This window comes from Oryctolagus cuniculus, chromosome 14, assembly GCF_051225735.1.
Source record: "Oryctolagus cuniculus isolate XC-2025 breed Fujian yellow rabbit chromosome 14, ASM5122573v1, whole genome shotgun sequence".
Classification (NCBI taxonomy): domain Eukaryota; kingdom Metazoa; phylum Chordata; class Mammalia; order Lagomorpha; family Leporidae; genus Oryctolagus; species Oryctolagus cuniculus.
The window spans coordinates 75,404,686-75,422,487 of record NC_142880.1 but is presented as its reverse complement, the minus strand read 5'-3'; the positions used below and the strand labels follow the sequence as shown (position 1 = coordinate 75,422,487).

The 17,802-nt window shown below is 43.9% G+C and overlaps 1 protein-coding gene across 7 annotated transcripts in view; it reads left to right on the top strand.

Annotated features, from left to right (window-relative positions):
* The window catches only part of LOC100345682 (chondroitin sulfate proteoglycan 4), an 80,754-nt gene that overhangs the window by 16,816 nt on the left and 46,136 nt on the right, over positions 1-17,802 (top strand). For 6 of the 7 annotated variants that reach the window (XR_016220183.1, XM_089312783.1, XM_089312782.1 and 3 more), the window contains one exon: positions 3,778-3,954. Coding sequence is in view for 6 of the 7 variants with exons in the window: in XM_089312783.1 (XP_089168909.1) it covers positions 3,778-3,954 (177 nt within the window). In the remaining variant the exon portion in view is untranslated. Of the gene's footprint in view, positions 1-3,777; positions 3,955-13,933; positions 14,743-17,802 lie in introns of those variants that run through there. The other variant, XM_089312785.1, reaches the window with a different exon arrangement.

Here is a 17,802-nt window from a genome sequence, read left to right as displayed (position 1 = left end):
GAAATGCCGTGGAAGAAGCAGGATCATCAGCTGTAAATGTAAAGTGTACTCCTCTCGCTTCTCACACGGTGTTTTGACAATGGTGCTCTGATATATATGATTGTGATTAAAGAGCATAAGGCAGCCTTCCTAGGGTGAAGAGTGTTTAAGCTAGACTTTGAGAGAGAAAGAGAGCAGGGAAATACCAGGAGGAGGAAACAGAAAAAAGCAATGGCAAACATAGGGAGCAGTATGGCCAAGGGCCTACGGGCATTCTCCGGGATGGGAAGACGTGCTTGAGGCTGAGGAGTGAGGAAGGCGTGGGGCTATACTTTGGGGGAATTCTCACCTGTATCCACAGAAGATGTTGCCTGAGTTACCTGTCACGGTGGCTGGACTTGAGCAGGTGGCATTAGAGAATCATGGGGAGTAACAGAATGCCAAGGGTTGGAAAAGACCTTCAGACTTCAGCACTTCTCAGCTGGGGACTCAGCAAGTATGATTCTTTAGTGATTCCATGTGGGCATCTCTCAGTCATGTATTCTTCCTCAAAGGCCGGGCCAACCCATCCAAGATAACCACCTGCTGTGTCGAGTACATTTTCACTCATGTATGCTAGGTGAGAGGTTGGTACTAAACTGTGGTCTTGTCTTCTGAGTATTACACTGTGGTCTTGTCTTAGTCAAATCTCAGTGAATTGGGTTATTGTTTGTGTTTTATACTAGCTGTGTGTTTAATCTGTGTGCTGAGATACATGTATTTCCTGTAGCACCCATGTGATAGATGTAACCTCCTTCACAGAGAAGAGTCAGGGTCACTTTCCACATGACAATGCCTCTTTGTAACTCCCAAGGCCTCCAGGTTTTGAGACATTGTCATTTCACATACAGTGACCGAGACCCTTAAATTCTGGAGGCTGTAGCCTTGAATGGCTTGGGGAAGAGGAATCCCTGGGCTCATTTGGCCTTCATCTATTTAGCAGTAGTTGTTACTTTTTTTTTTTTGACAGGCAGAGTGGACAGAGAGAGAGAGACAGACAGAGGTCTTCTTTTTCCATTGGTTCACCCTCCAATGGCTGCCGCGGCCGGCGCGCTGCACTGATCCGAAGCAAGGAACCAGGTGCTTTTCCTGGTCTCCCATGCGGGTGCAGGGCCTAAGGACTTGGGCCATCCTCCACTGCACCCCCGGGCCTGGAAGAGGAGCAACTGGGACAGAATCCGGCACCCTGACCGGGACTAGAACTCGGTGTGCCGGCGCCAGTTCTAGGTAGTGGAAATAAGGTAGTGAACTAAGTAGGAAATCATCCTTCCATTATGGAGATTCGTCGTGATGGGAGAGAGGCAATAAATAATCCAAATGTGTGAAACGAATGGCGTGCTTAAGGAAGGGTAATGCTGTGGAGAGATATAAAGTGGAAAAGGGACGCAGGAAGTGCTGGGGCTTTAGTGTGTGTGTGTGTGTGTGTGTGTGCATGCATGCACGTTAATGTGAAATTTCTAATAGTGTGGTCAGGCAAGGCCCCCACTGAGAAGGCAGCATTTGATCAGACACCTGGCGGGGTGATGGCTGAGTGATGGGTGGAGTGGATGTGGGGAACAGCCTTCAGGCAGGGCAAAGAACAGGGTAGCAGCTCCACGTGGGGAGCACGCCTGGCCTGTCTGAGCGGCAGTACGTTGTTCAGTGTGGTGGGATCCTCATGCGTGGTGGGGAGAGCAGCAGATGAGGTTAGATCATGTTAGGGCAGGGCCTGAGACTTCACCTTTGACCCCCAAGAAAGGAGTAAGACGGGGAGCAATGGGGGATCAGAGGAAGTGATCAGAGAGGAGCAACGCCAAATGCCCCTGAACAGCACTGGTAACAGTGACCAAATACTTTGTAATCTGTCAAGATTTTCTCAAAGTTTGTTGGATCCCTTAATGTCAGGTAGGCAGATGTTTTTATAGTTTTGAAAGCCAAGGCCTGGGCAGATCCTCCCCATACGTCCTCTTGCTTTCAGATGAATACCATGAAGTCAGTGATTTGGGAAAGTACCACTGCAGAGAGGAAACACGGATGTGTCCTGGGAAATGGTCTGGAGGCAGCCACTGTTGAATGGCCTGCTCGCTTTCAACGTTAGCTTACAGCTCCCCTGCTCCCTGAGCAGCACCGTCTTCTCTGTTTCCAAACAGCTGAAACAGCATGTTCCAGGAACACGTGGTCAGGCCTCTGCCCTGGGAATCTTCTGCCTCCAGAACTCCAAAGGAACTGTCACAGCACCTGTGCCGAGTGGTCGCCGCGCTCCCCTGAGACCCTCCCTGAACTTTGCAACTCTTGTCTGAAACACCTCTGAGATCAAAAGGCTTTGCTCAAAGGAAGTGCGCCACAGGAATGGGCGAAGCTCAGCTGTTAGAAATTTTGGCTGTATTTTATGAAAACAAACACAACTCTAGGGACTCTTTCAGAAGTCCAGTGACTCCTTTCGGGGTTTGGAAGTTCTCTGCCATTGTATGTTTGGGTCACAGACTCACTAAAGCCAAGTTCTCTGCTGGCTTTAAAATTCCCTTGGTCTCTGATTTGGGTCCCACTTTCATTAGTGTTCCTATTATAGTCTGAAAGACATGAAAGGCATTCTTATCAAATTTGTGGTTATTACAGGTCCAAGGGGAATAGCTAAGTCATTGGATGATTATTTTAGAGTTAAAAAATGGAACAGATTAAATCTAGCCAGGATAAAAAGTAAATATTTGCCTGTGGGTTCTTACAGTGAAGATCTGCTTTGATAGAATAATTTGATTACAATGTATTTTGTGATTGTCTTTCCACAGGAGATATGTGTTAGCTAGTTATGGGTAGCATCCCTTAAGAATTACACAAAAAGCCATTGTATTCTGAAGGAGAAGAAGCTGGATTAGGAGGTAGCAGGTATAACCTTATATACAAAGAACAGTTAAGAGACTGATGCATACTTAGAGAAGAGAAATCAGTGGGAATTTAACAGTTGCTGTGGTCCATACATCTCCAAAGAAGAGAAATCCAAATGGTAGGTAGAAGTTTCAGTCTAAATAGTTTGAATTGTCCTACAAGGAAATCCAGGCAGTGGGTAGAAATTTTAGAGTCTGACAGTTTGGATTTGCTCAACAAAGCAACCAGTCACTTAAAAAATTAGCCATTTTTTTAAAGATTTATTTTTATTTATTTGAATAACAAAGTTACAAATAGGGAGGAGAAGGGGGGGGGGAGAGAGAGATGTCTTTCATCTACTGGTTCACTCCCCAAATGGCCACAATGGCTGAGGCTAGGCCAGGCCAAATCCAGGAGCCAGGAGCTTCATCCGGTTCGCCCATGTGAGTGCAGGGGTCCAAGCACTTGAGCCATCTTCTGCTGCTTTCCTAGTCACATTAGCAGGGAGCTGGATTGGAAGTGGAAGTGGGATAGCTGGGACGTGAACCAGTACCCACATGGGCTGCTGGCATCATAGGTAGCAGCTTTACTTGCTATGCCACAATACCAGCCTTGAAGAATTAGCCATTCTTAACAAACAAGTAGAGTCTGAGTGTTATTGAGTGTTGTTTCTTTGGAAAAAAGCCCGGATTATCTTACTTCAAAGACATTTTGGTTTTAGAAATAGCATTTGAACTCAGGTCTTCTGATTTCCAGCCCTGTATTCTCTGTCTTAAACCACATCACTCATTTGCTGTATTCTTCCTTATTATTTCTATGGCTTAGCATCATTTAAGAAAAACAATACTATCCACCAGAATTTGCATATGTTAAATCACATTTCGGCTAGTTGGTGATTTTTGCTGTTGTTGGTTATAGGTTGAAAATGAACTGATTTACTATGTTCATGATGACAGCGAGGAGCTTCTTGACAATTTCACCATCTTTGTAAATAGCTCAGAGCTTGGAAAACAGAGTCTGCCCCAAACTCTTTATGTGACTGTTGAATCTATAAATGATGAAGCTCCAGTAATAACAGCCAATAAAATCCTCCAGGTAAGTGATTCATGAGTTTGATTTATCATTAGAACCTCAGGCTACCAATTTTATTTCCAATTATTTTTTTTTCTGTTGGTAAATAATAAGACATAGAACTATGCATATACAGTAGTTAAGTACCCACGGGTTTTAAATAAATAATAGTTGTTACCAGGACATTCTGCTGGGTACTGTTGGGAGGCAATAGAAAACCACGATGAATTACCTTCATACTGCATTTCTCGAACAAGTACCACTCGCATTGCACCTCTTGAGGTATGGAATTTTCAAGTTAGGTTAAGAAGGTCTATGCAGGTGGGCAACTCCTGCTAGGCTGGTAGCATATGGTTAAGGGACTGGGTTCTGCAGTGGACAGAGCTGAGTAGACTTCTAGCTCTCCACTATGAGCTGTGTCGCTTTGGACAATTTATTTAGCCCACAGATTTTCTTTCAAGGCAGAATTGTGAGGATTAAATGATAAAATGGGGGCAGGCATTTCTTTATGTTTTATTGTTAGAAGTTTGATTATAAAGTGTTGTGTTGAAAATCTTTTCTGATCATGTCTATTAGGAGTTTAATGTGCTTCCGTACTTGGATGTCCCTTGCTTTATCCGAATTAGGGACGTTTTCTGTTACTATTTCACTGAATAGGCTTTCTAATCCATTCCCTGTTTCTATAACTTCAGGAACTCCTGAGACACGTATGTTTGGTGTTTGATAGTATCCTGTAAATCTCAAACATTATTTTCAGTTTTCTAATTTTTCTTCTTTTTTTTGTCTAATTGAGATATTTCCAAGGATTTGTCTTCTAGTTAAGATGGTCTTTCTTCTGCCTCACCAAATCTGTTATTGGACTTTCCATTGTATTTTCTATTTGACATATGGAATTCTTCTTTTCTAATATTTCAGTTTGATTTCTCTTCAATATCTCTATCTCTTGGTAGAATTTTTTAGCCATATTGTGTATGGATTTCTTTATCCCATGAATGTTTCTCTGTGTTTCTGAGTAACTCTGTGATCATTCTTTTGAATTCACTTTCAGACATTTCTTCACACTCTAAAATTGAAGTAGTGTGTTCCTTCTGGGGAGTCATATCATCTTCCTTGTTCATGTTTCTTATGTTTCTATGTTTCTTTTTAGGTATTTGTGAAAACTTATTGGTTTTCTCCTCTGATGGCTTTTATCTTTGAACTGTGCCTCTGTGGCTTAGTGGAGTGTTTGCTCTTTCAGTGGATATCCAGAGGTGTGTGCTGGGTGGGGCCAGGGAGCTCTGGTCAGTGCTCAAGTGTGATGCAGGAGTCCAGGGTGACACCCAAGCTGGGCATGGTAGATCTTCTCTGTTGTCAGCATGGGGAGGATGTGATCACATCTGCTGGCATAATCACAGCCTCACCTACTCTCCTTAAAGGTGATCAATGCCCAGGGTTAGCCCACAGTGGCTGCAGCCCCGACCTGTGCAGGCACATGAACCGCACAAAGGGTCTGTGTGGTTCTCAGTGTGAACAAGGGACTCTCTGCAGTGACTTACAACAGGCAGTCAGAGAGCTGTGAGCCACTGAAGCGAGACACAATGATTGCCCAGAGACTCAGCTACACCTCACACCCTATTGTGCAGTCACAGAATTCCCACAGTCATAGTGCACAGGCTCCCACAGTCACAGGGTACAGAGGATCCACTTTCAGCTCTGTGAGCCTGCTCCATCCATGGAGAAAGAAGCAGCTATGGGTGCTCTACCTTGGTAGTTTGAGCCCCAGGGCCTGGGGGAATGGAGTGCTCACGGTCCTAAGTGGGTGCCCCACCAACTGCCAACCTGTAGGGCCTCTTGATGTCTATCCTAGTATCCTATAACCTAAATTCCTTCCCCAAGTTTTTTTTTTCCAGGATGCATCTAACAATAAACCATTTTGACTAACAAAATTATGATTAAGGCTGGTGCTATTATAACCCAATAGATATTTTAAAATTTTATTATGTTTAACCTATTTTTACTTCATTTGAAAGGCAGAGAAAAAATGAGAGAGGGATCTTCCATCTGCTGGTTCATGCCCCAGATGCCCACAACAGTCAGGGCTAGTTCAGACCAAAGCCAGAAGCTCGGAACTCAACATGGGTGTCCCACATGGGTGGCAAGACCCAAGTACTTGAGTTGTCATCTGCTTCCTCCCACTTCTGCTAGTTGTGCACTAGCAGGAAGCTGGATCAGAAGTAGAGTAGCTGGGACTCAAACCAAGTACTCTGAAATGGGACATGAGTGTCCCAAACAGCCTTTTAATAGCTGCACCAAATGCCTGCCCCAACCCAATAGATCTTGAAGGATATTCTTGAAGTTGCAAGGATTTAGACCACCAAGCTACGGAGTGGCGCAGCAGATAACACCATCTCTGGATGATGGTTAACACAAGCAGAAAATGGGTCTTAGGTGAGAGGTGTTCAGGTAGGGGACAGAGAGGAGCAGGAAGAGAGCAAGAACAGCAAAGAAATATGAAGCAGTAAACCTTTCATGTTAATTTATAAAATACCTAGGACCAATTAAATGATTGTGCATGCATACCTAGGAGCCCACCAGGGGCAGATCTATCTAGCAAATTTTACATTGTTAACAATTGCTAGGAATTTTAGCATTTGTTTTAATTTATTCAAAACACTTGTATCTAGGAATAGGCTTTTTAGTGTTTTTAAATATCTTAGAGCTTGGTGCATTATTAAGTCTCTACAATTTAAATGAAAAATAAATAATGTTTATGCTTTTGGAATGTGTCACTTTATTTTTTTAGTTTGCTTCATAGTCATTACCTGGGTAGCTTGGTACATTGGTTTGGATGTTGAGTGTCCTCCAGAGGCCCACGTGTTGAAGGCTTAGTCCCCAGGCTGGCACTGTTGGGAGGTGATGGAACCTTTAGGAGGTGGGGCGAGTGGGAGATCCTGAGGTCCCTGGGAGCGTGCCCTTGGAAGGTAGTTCTTAAGAAGGGAGTGTTATACAAAGCTTTTGTGCCCACCCAGGCTTGCTCTCACGCTCTCTCTCTCCCTTTGTTTTCCTGCTTTCCACGGGATCCTTTCTGTGCGTGGACTTTCAGCCTCCAAAACCATGAGCCAAGCAAACCTCCTTTTCCTTCATAAGTAGCTTGTCTAGAATATTTTGTTGTATTATGAAAAGCTGATGAACACACCTGGGAAGGTATGTTCCAGCTGCTCAAACTCGTCTCTTCCCCCTCTGTTTCCAGCTGTGTTTTCCCTTTCTCCCCGACACAGAGTCTCCTGTTGTAGCAATGCTCACTGAGCTCACTCTGCAAAGTGATTTATTGACTAGAGTGTAGACTTTCCCCTGTCAATTATTATTAAACACAGTTATAAAAGTTATTTAAAAATATTCATTTATTTGAAAGGCAGAGTTAGAGAGAGAGAGAGAGGAGAGATCTTTCATCTGCTGGTTCCTTCCCCTGGTATAGCCGAGACTATACCAGGCCAGGGTCAGAGGCCAGGAGCTTCATCCAGGTCTCACGTGGGTGGCAGGGCCCCAAGCACTTCCTTTTCTGCTGCTTTCCCAGGCACATTAGCAGGGAGCTGGATAGCAAGTGGAGTATCTGGGACTTGAACTGGTACCATATGGGATGCTGGTGCTGCAGGCGGTGGCTTAACCTGCTGTGCCACATCACTGGCCCCCAAAGCTCATTTTTTATTGTGTGCTTATCTAGTACTGGACCTCTTCTGTAACTAGTGTCATTTTCACAACTGCTGAAAGGAACCGCTCTGATGTATAACCTTGTTTATAGAATAGGAACACTGAGGCACCGAGCGATCCCAGGGGAAGGCGTGGGCTTGAACCCACGTCTGTCCGAGTGGGACACCACATTCTATTGCTTTCTCCAGGTCCTCCCGACTGACTTGAGCTCTTGCAGTGCATCTGCATTGTCAAGGTTCTCTTTATTAGTGAGGTGAAGGACGCTCCAAGGCTGTTGTGCCTCTTGTTCCATATAAGGTGGCTTCTAGAGGATTTGGGTGCTTTGCTGCTTTGCAGGGCGAGAAGGATCCAGGGGAAGAATAAGGAGGTCCTGATGCATAAAGATGTGGGAGAAGGACTGGAGTTGGAAAACAAGGAATAAGGTGGCCAATCCTGGGGCTCCTTGGAGAAAGGACTCGAAGCCCTGTTTCAGGCCTGGCTTTCAGTTCTGAGTTGCCCTCGATGATCAGGTGCACTATCAACTTAATAGCCATTTGACTGTGTGAAATAGACCCGGCAGCTTAGACTGTTCAGAAACGTCATAATGTGAGAGAGAAAAGCACACCCTAGGCCTTGTCTCTGTCCTCTCTCCAGTCTAGGGTTCTATGGTCTCCTTCAGGCACTTGTGGCATTGCTCCAGTGGTCTGCCCCGACTGCCTGCTCCCAACCTTGAGTGTTTTCCCTCAAGATAAAAAGCAAGAGTAGCTGGAAGCAGGGACCATTACCTCATTCCCTGGAGAGCCTGGATCTAGCCAGGAAGTGGGCAGTGTCCTAGTTTGGATGGGTGTGTCACCCGATGCTGGTTCTTTCTGGGTTTATTAATTTATTTATTTTGTAAAAAAATCTTGTGGTCTGCCTTGAAGGTTTTGGGTTAAAATGAGGAGACCAGAGTATAAGCCTTGTAAACTTCCCACATACACTTCAGCAAAGTCACTCTGGGCTTTATGTTCCTTAATAGCAAAACCATCAGGAGGGGAGTTGTTTTATTTTGTTGTCTCTCAGTTCCTGCCAATTCTAATGCCCTGTGATTTTATGAGCGTAGAACTGGCCTGGTCTTCTCTGGTTAGGCTGGACTTGCTCAGAGAAGCTGTAGAGATGTGTTTTGTATTGGATAGATTTACTCCAGTCTAGACTAGGTGGAGTTTTTCCATTTAAGAATGAACCATTTGTCTTCTTTTGATTGAGAAACATGAATAATTTTGGCTTTAAAGTCAGTCTGTCTAAACTCTGAAGGTGACTGGGTACTTCTGTGGTACAAGCCAGCTAATTACATAAAGACGTCAAAATAGTTTGGGTAGAGCTTACTCGATTGTTTTAAATGGGAGAAATCCCAAGATCTGTCTCTTCAATTGCAGGCAATGGTCATGATGCACTAGTTAATGAGAACCTTTTTCTGCCAGGGTGTGTTGGCTCATTTACCAAACCTGTTTTTTACCTTGGTTTAAGTGGTTGACCATTGTGAATAATGCCTAAGGGGATTTTATTAATTTCTAGTCATAGGTACAGAATTAGTTAGAGGACTTCTCTTTAAGAATGAGTGTGTTGGGGCTGGCACTGTAGTGTAGCAGATAAAGCCGTCACCTGCAGTGCTGGCATTCCATATGAGTACTTGTTCGAGACCTGGTTGCTCCTCTTATGACACAGCTCCCTGCTATGGCCTGGGAAAGCAGTCGAAGATGGCCCAAGTGCTTGGGCCCCTGCACCGATGTGGGAGACCCAGAGGAAGCTCCTGGCTCCTGGCTTTGGATCAGCCCAGCTCCAGCCATTGTGGCCATTTGGGGAGTGAAACAGAAGATGGAAGATCTCTCTCTCTCTCTCTCTCTCTCTCTCTCTCTGCCTCTGCCTCTGCCTCTGCTTCTGTGTAACTCTGCCTTTCAGATAAATAAGTAAATCTTAAAAAAAAATGAGTGTCAGCTCCTTTGGGAAGTCTGTTGGACTATGGCTGCCCAGCTTTCTAGATGTGATGTTCTTTCTAGACGTGATGACGCCTTCCCTGGCCACTCTGCAGAAATAGCACTGTCCTGTCCTCTGTCTGCAGATCTAGCTTTCTTCTTTTTAGTCCCCATCACTCTCTGATATTAAACAAATCAAAGAATCTTTTGTGTGTTTCCTCTCAGAAATGTAGTCTCCATTTGGAAGGGACGTCATCTCTCTTTTCCCTGTGTTGTCTCCCATGCCTGGCAGAGTGTCTAGGCTCCATAAATATCGAGTAGCTAAAGTCTTCATGAACCTTATGCTTTAGTAGGGAACACAAGACAATCATGTGATATTTAGAGTGATGATTTGCTCTATTTTTCTGCAAAGGTCTTAAGAGAATAGATGATTGGTGATACTGCAGAGGGAGTTGTCGGGAAGATTTCTGTAAGGAGAGATCATTAATAAGGAGCCTAGATGTCAGCGATTGCCAAGACCTTCCTCACGTTCACTGATTTCAAGAACTCCTAGGACTCAACATATCCATGGCTAAGATTTAGTGCGGTGAAAGAAGTGAAACAAAATCATCAAAGGAAAAAGGCACGTGGGATAAGGTCCAGAGGAATCTAGGTCAGGCTCTAAGAGTTCCTCCTCAGTGAAGTCACCCAGGACACCCGTAACTCCTCCAGCAACAAGTCATGACAAAGCAGGCGAAGTATTGTCTGCCAGGGAGGCTCATTAGGTAATGAGTGCTCCAAATTTTTACTGGGGGCTGGTCACGTAGGCACCCTCACCCTACAGGTGAAAAATCTGAGACTTCCATAAGGAAAGCAGGTATCCAGTGTAAACCATATTGTTTGTACAGTTTAGACACAGCAAGCCTTCCTTATTATTTAGGGGAAGTTTTAGATAGGTATACAAACTTCTCTAACAGTCAAGTTCCCAGATGCCAGCCAAGGGCCAACCTGGCAAGCAGACCTTTGTAGGAAAGGCAATCTTAAGCCAGCTGTGTTAACTCTTTCCTGAATAAAGGTTTGGTTGAGGGGCGATTAGGTGACTGGATAATTCATTTATTTGAATATTGAAAGAGGATTCCCAACAAAGGAATAGCCAAGAGCAAAGTTAATGAGTGTGATGTGTTTGAGGGCATGAAAAGTCAGATGAAAGGAAGAGAATGATAGATATTGCGCTCCTTGGTGAGAGTTGATTTCTGGACATAAGGGCCCCCGAGCATTGACCAGTTTTGTTCCATTGACTTTCTTGGGATAATGCTGGGGAAACAGCCAGCACTTGTTGGGCCCCTGCTATGAGTCAGGCTTGGTTCTAAAAGTATCCTATAAATGATTAAACAAAAATTATAACAGACTTGGGGCACAGACAGGTTAATTCACTTGACCAAGGTCAATTAGTCAGTGAAAGAAAGTGGGATTTGGGCCCTAGTCCGAGCACATTGTCCACACCCTGCCTATCCACAATGAGAATGATCTAGAACAATGTTTTAAAACTGCAGGTTGTGCGGCTGGTGCTGTGGCACAGCAGGTTAAAGCCCCAGCCCGACGAACCAGCATTCCATATGGGCACTAGTTCTAGTCCTCTTCCCATCCAGCTCTCTGCTATGGCCTGGGATAGTAGTAGAAGATGGCCCAAGTCTTTGGGTCCTTGCACCCACATGGGGGACCCAGAGGGAGCTCCTGGTTCCTGACTTTGGATTGGCTCAGCTCCGGCCATTATGGCCATCTGGGGAGTGGGCTAGTGGATTGAAGACCTTTTTCTCTATTTCTACCTCTCTCTCTAACTCTGTCTTTCAAATAAATAAATAAATCTTAAAAGAAAAAACAAAAAACTGCAGTTGCAACCTATAGGTCTAGCCCAGTGTTTAAAAGATAAACAGGAAGTACCAGAAAGTACTGTGTTTAGTGAAGTGAGGGTTGTTTAGTGTAACTTTTGTTCAGTTATACATATATTGGATTTTTAAACACAGTATACTGGGGTGCTATGTAAAATGTATGTCTAACTTTGTGTATCAATCAAAGCGGCGTAGGCCACTCTTGTAACAAAGCTAGATGCTTTGAAGGGGATTAATCAGGGATTAATCACTTTTTTTTCATTGCTCTTCCTGTTTCAGGAAATCTTGTACTTTTATAGGCTGAGTCAGTGCCAGGAGTTCATAAGTTGAATCTTCTATCCACCAGGTCACTTAGAAACTGTTATGAACATAAGTATCTCAATTTTTATTCCAAGATTTTGCCCTGAACAGAGATAAGAATTCAAAACACAGCCAAAAATACAGTGTGCATGTGACAGCAGAATTTATTTAAAGCAGAGTGAGTATACATTCGTGTGAGTGTGGACAACGCCATGTGGAAAAATACCTGCCAGAGAACTGCCTACAAGGAGAGAGAGTAGGAGCAGGGCAGAAAGGGATCGTTAGGCAAGATTCTGAATCCAAAAAGCAAAAGGGCATTTCCACATGCGTCAGGGCCATTTATGAGGTGAGGGGTGGTGCCTTAACTGAATATGCAAATGGGGTGGAGTTTGGTGTGTGTGAGGCTGTCTGGGAGTTTCATGGCATCTCCATGTGGGACGTAACTTCTACATTGCCATCATGGCACCACCTCCTGTATGGTCCTGGATGAGACACAGGTGCATCATGGGAAAGTGGGTGTACTGGCTTGACAGGTGGAGAGGGTGGAATTACAATGTAGGGCTACACAGAAATTGTGAGATAATATTTCAGCTCAGCTATTGCTATCTAGTCTTCCTGCCCATCCCCCCACAGTAGTACTACAGGGTTATAATACAGCCTGTAAAAGGAAACCCTCCTTGGCCCCCTCAAATGCCCTTTGTCAGGTAGCATTGCCTTGTGGAAGGGGTCTCTCTGTTTCCAGCAGGGAGTCGCACTGTTGCCCTTGGCTTGGAAGCCCCCTTGCAACTCCCCATCATCAGAACCCTGTGTGTAAGCACAGCCCTGCCTGCCATGATGATGCCCAGTGGCCTTGTGCTTTTTAGCCAAGAAAGGAAGTGGGATGGAAAGGCCAGGCACATTGCCTGCAAACCTGGCTGATTCACTTTATGTACTGCTTTTGTGGCCCAAAATCGTGATGATGGAGGCAAAAAAAAAATAGTAAGTTACAAAAATTTAAATATTCCAGAAAAAGAAGATGTAGATGAAGGCATATAATCACAAGATGGCTTTCTTATTATATGCAGTATAATGTTAATGGAATTACTTTAAGGATTTTATAATAATGAAGTCTTGTGCACTGAAATTTTATGATACACTCATAATATCTTTTATCAGTCTCAGCCTCATTTAGACTTGATTAAAAAGGGCCAAAAACCAGAAGTTGGTTTTGCTGATTTTGAAGGCTTGTGTAGGCTGTTTATGATAAATAGGCTATTACTTCCTACCCCTATTTTTTTATTATTGGAGTGTGATATCTCTTTCCTAGCTACTAGAGTGTATAAAAACAGTGACAAATGAGAAAACTTCCTGGAAAGAGTGCGTATTGGCCAGCGCCACGGCTCACTAGGCTAATCCTCCGCCTTGCGGCGCCGGCACACCGGGTTCTAGTCCCGGTTGGGGTGTCAGATTCTGTCCCGGTTGCCCCTCTTCCAGGCCAGCTCTCTGCTGTGGCCAGGGAAGTGCAGTGGAGGATGGCCCAAGTGCTTGGGCCCTGCACCCCATGGGAGACCAGGATAAGTACCTGGCTCCTGCCATCGGATCGGCACGATGCGCTGACTGCAGTGCGCCGGCTACGGTGGCCATTGGAGGGTGAACCAACGGCAAAGGAAGACCTTTCTCTCTGTCTCTCTCTCTCACTGTCCACTCTGCCTGTCCAAAAAAAAAAAAAAAGTGCATATTGGCTTTATCACAGGGTGTTCTCATGGCTTGATAGCCTTTAATAGTATTAAAGTTGTCACCCATCAGCTCTGTTAACTTTTGTTTAAAGATTCATCTATTTGAAGGGCAGAGTGACACAGAGGGATATGAGAGAGAGAGAATGAACGAATGAATTCTTCCATCCTCTGGTTCACTCTCCAAAAGGCTGTAACAGCTAGATTTGGACCAAGCCAAAGCTATCAACCAGGAATTCCAGGTACCTGGGACATCTTCTGCTGCCTTTCCAGGCTCATTAACAGGAAACTGGATCAGAAGCAGAGTAGCCAGGGCTCTTGAACTGGTAGTCTAGCTATGGAATGTTGGCATCAGAAGCCTCAGCTTAACTCACTGTGCCACCATGCTGGCCCCATTAACTTTTTCTTAAAACTAATGTATAAAGAATATGCATTTAACCAGAATAACCAAGAACCTAATGAAATAGGGAAAACGAATATATGTTGCTCTTATTTCTACTTTCAGAGACAGATTTTAAAGCTCAAGAGGTTAAGTGACTTGCCTTAAATAACAGAGATGGAACGTGATAGAGTCTGGAGCGAAGGCAGCTTTGCAGTGAGCACTGCACAAGGTCTCCACATTCGATGCTGTCTCTGCCTTTACACCCAGCATTTTCTCAAGAAATTCAGGTTATCTAGCGTGATCACTCACTCTTTAACTTGTCATCAGGGCCAGAAGAAAGTCCCTTCGCCATCTACTTGAGAGAAGGAGGCAGGAGCGTGAGGATTTATTTCAGCGTACAGTTTAGACGTTCACAGTCTAAGATTGGGCAGCCCCAGTAGTTTAGCATCTGGTGGAGGTTGGCAATGGCAGAGTGTGCATGGAGGAATGATCACATGGAGAACCAAGAAGAAGAAGGCGTCAGGGAGCTGCTAGGTGGTCTCTGCCTATGAAGCCATTGTGATTCGATCATGGGGCTCCACACCCATCAACCTAATCCAGTCCATTCTTGGATCAAACCTCAACCCTAATCTGTTAACCATTGGCATTAATCCATTAGCTGTTAACGTAAGACTTTGGGGGTGAAATGTCTACATGATTTGGGGGAGCCAGTCTGAAACACCTGCTAAAAATGTTTGTGTCCACAAGGGGGCTTCATTTTCCCATTTTTTAAGTTTTTCTTTCATTAAATCTGTACATTCTGTTTTGTTGTTTTTATACTGAAAATGGAATCATTTGCTTGTTTTTTGATAAGTGTTTGTCATCCCTAAAAAGTTTCAAGAGCTAAGGAGAATGAAATGACTACTGAAGGCCTAGGGTGAGTCAGAGTGCCACAGTGAATTCATGAGGACTTCACATCACTCTTGTGAAACTCCAAGCAAAGATGTAGGTTTTTACATGTAAGGACCCAAATTTGGATTAAATTAGATCATAATTATATTTCTAAGCCCCACTGGCCAGTTGGGGAGTGAACCAGTAGATAGACAATCTCTCTCTGTGTCTGTGTCCCCCTTTCTCTCTCTCTCTGTCACTCTGCCTTTCAAATAAATAAGATAAATCTTAAAATTAAAAAAATATATTCCAGATTCAAATGTTAACTTTTTCAGATATTTATTCTTTTGACACTTAGCTCTTGGACTTTGGGTTACTTTAAAATCTGAATTCAAGTTTGAGATGATTGTTTTTCATCTCCCGACCTACCTGAAATATGTTACCAATCACTGGGCAGAACTCAGGCCCTGCCTGAAGCAATGGGGCTGTTAACTGAACTATACTTGGGTTGAGTGGAAATGAAGGCCTGGGGTTAAGAGCTCTTGTTTTGAATGGCAAGGTTTCCATGGGTTTTGGAAGATGGCATATTCCAAAGGCAAGAGGAGGGAAAGGAACTGCAGTGGAAAACATACTTCATCCAGCTTTTGCGTGCGTAATGTTGGAAAAAATGAGTGTGGACAAATCATGGGAACAGAGATGGCAGCATGTTGCCAAATCTGTTTCAGTTCCTGCAGAAATGTGAGTAAGACATATGGATGGATTTTAAAATGTAAGAAGTGAAAAGCTAGAATGGCTTGGCATTTTGTTGAACCGGACAACTAGTATATTTTATAGAAACTGTACCCTTCCCATGGGCAACGTGAAGGCTAAAACCTTGTGATTTGAACCTGAGATTGATTAGCATTTCTGGTAGCTATTAAAAAGTTGATGTCCTTAGATCTTCATGCTGAGAAACCTTCTGTGAGCATATTCCAAATGGCAAGATAGAAGGGCATCTAGGGGCAACACAGTTGTTACACAGATAAGCTACTCACCCAAATTACAGAGGAATAGTGTGCGATTAAACAAAGTCTGCAGCACGTATTATAAATTAGCCTCAGTAGTGGTAAGTATTACATTCTTTATGACTTCTAAGTAATGTTGAAAAATCACATCCAGGGACTGGCATTGTGGAGTAGCGAGTAAAGCTACCACTTGTGACACCAGCATCCCTTATGGGTGCTGGTTCATGTCCTGGCTGCTCTACTTCTGATCCAGCTCTCAGCTAACGGCTTAGGAGAAGCAGTAGAAGATGGTCCAAGTATTTAGGCCCCTGCCACCCATGTGGGAGACCTGAATGAAGCTCCTGGCTTTGGCCTGGCCCAGCCGTGGCCATCTGGGGAATGATAATGAACTAGTGGATGGAAAACCTCTCTCTCTCTCTCTCTCTCTCTCTCTCTCTAATGGTGCCTTCCAAATAAATAAATTTTTCTAAAAAATCATATCCATCCTTAGAGCCACGTCTGATGGAGAAGATGGATAACAGAAAGCTAATATTCACTGAAGGTTTACTGTGTACCAGGAGGAATTGTTCTAAGCACTCTACATATATTAAGTCACCCAGAATACATAATAACCCTATCATTCTTTTGTTTACTGATGAAGAAATTAAAGTCCAGATAAGTTAACAAATGTTCCCCTGCCCAAAGCAGTGACTTGAATCTAGACAGTCTTAGCTGGACAAAACCAAAATCAATGGTCTTTGAACAACTGAAAATACTTTCTGAAGCTGCATGTTGAACAGTGACATTATTGGCACATGTCCTTCACTGTAGTCACCTTGAAGAATTAAATATTTGTTTGGATATAAAAATTCTGGATGTGTGTGCATGCCTATGAGGTGTGTGGGGATATTTATTTGTGTACAATTACATTCTGAGCTCAACGGTTCAGTATCAAAAAGTGAGGGGATACTTCACAAAGAGGTTTTATCTGTGCTGTCTGTAGTTGGTGCATTAGAAGGAATCAGAATGGGTTTTTATCTTCTGGTCCCATGATGCTTGATATGGAAACAGGAAATTATATACTTTCTGGACTCCCTGCCTTAAATTATATTTCAGTAGTTATTAGATGGTGAGTGGGCCTGGATTAAGTTACTTCATCAGGGTCCTGTTCTATAGAGGAAAATGCCCCTCCCCCCATTTTTAAATTCAGACCAGTTCAACTTAATTATTTTTTTATTATTTATTTGAGAAAGAGAGAGGGCAGGATAGGGAGAGAGCGAGAAAGAGAGGATGAGAGAGATACCACTTGCTGGTTTATTCCTCAAATGCCCACAATGGCCAAGGCTGGATCCAGGAGCTGGGAATGCAAACCAGGTCCTCCACAGAGTGGCAAGAACCCAACTACTTGAGTCCTCATTGCTGACTCTCAGGGTCTGCGTAGGTGGGATGCTGGAATCAGGAGTCAGAGTTGGGAGTCAAACCCAGGCATTCCTATGCGCCCCTCAGAGGGGGCTGGCACAGTGGCATGGGGGTAAAGCTGTGGCCTGCAGTGCTGGCACCCCATATGGGTGCTGGTTTGAGACCTGGCTGCTCCACTTCTGATCCAGCTCTCTGCTATGGCCTGGGAAATCAGTAGAATATGGCCCGAGTGCTTTGGCTCCTGCACTCATGTGGGAGAACCGGAGAGGTTCCTGGCTCCTGGCTTCAGATTGGCAAAGCTCTTGCTGTTGTAGCCATTTGGGGAGTGAACCAACAGATGGAAGACCTCTCTCTTTGCCTCTGTATCTGCCTCTCTGTAACTCTGCCTTTCAAATAAATAAATATTAAAAAAAAAAAAAAGCCTGTCCCCAGTTCCCTTTAACTGGAGAGCTTATCTAAATTGCTTAGGGTTGAATTTTTAAACAAGTTGGTAAAAGCCTTGAAGATGATAAGTTCCTAGTCAAAGAACATGGAATGACCCACAGGCTCAGGAATGTGCACAGTGTTTCTGTGGGTATGAAAAAAATATGTAAATGCAGATAGAAATGTGAAAATTGAGTTAGTGATAAAACCTCTTATTTTTAGTGCTAGCGAAATCATGGGACTGTAAGATTATAGAAACTCAGAACAGCTTAATTCCCTCAGATATGACTCAGAATC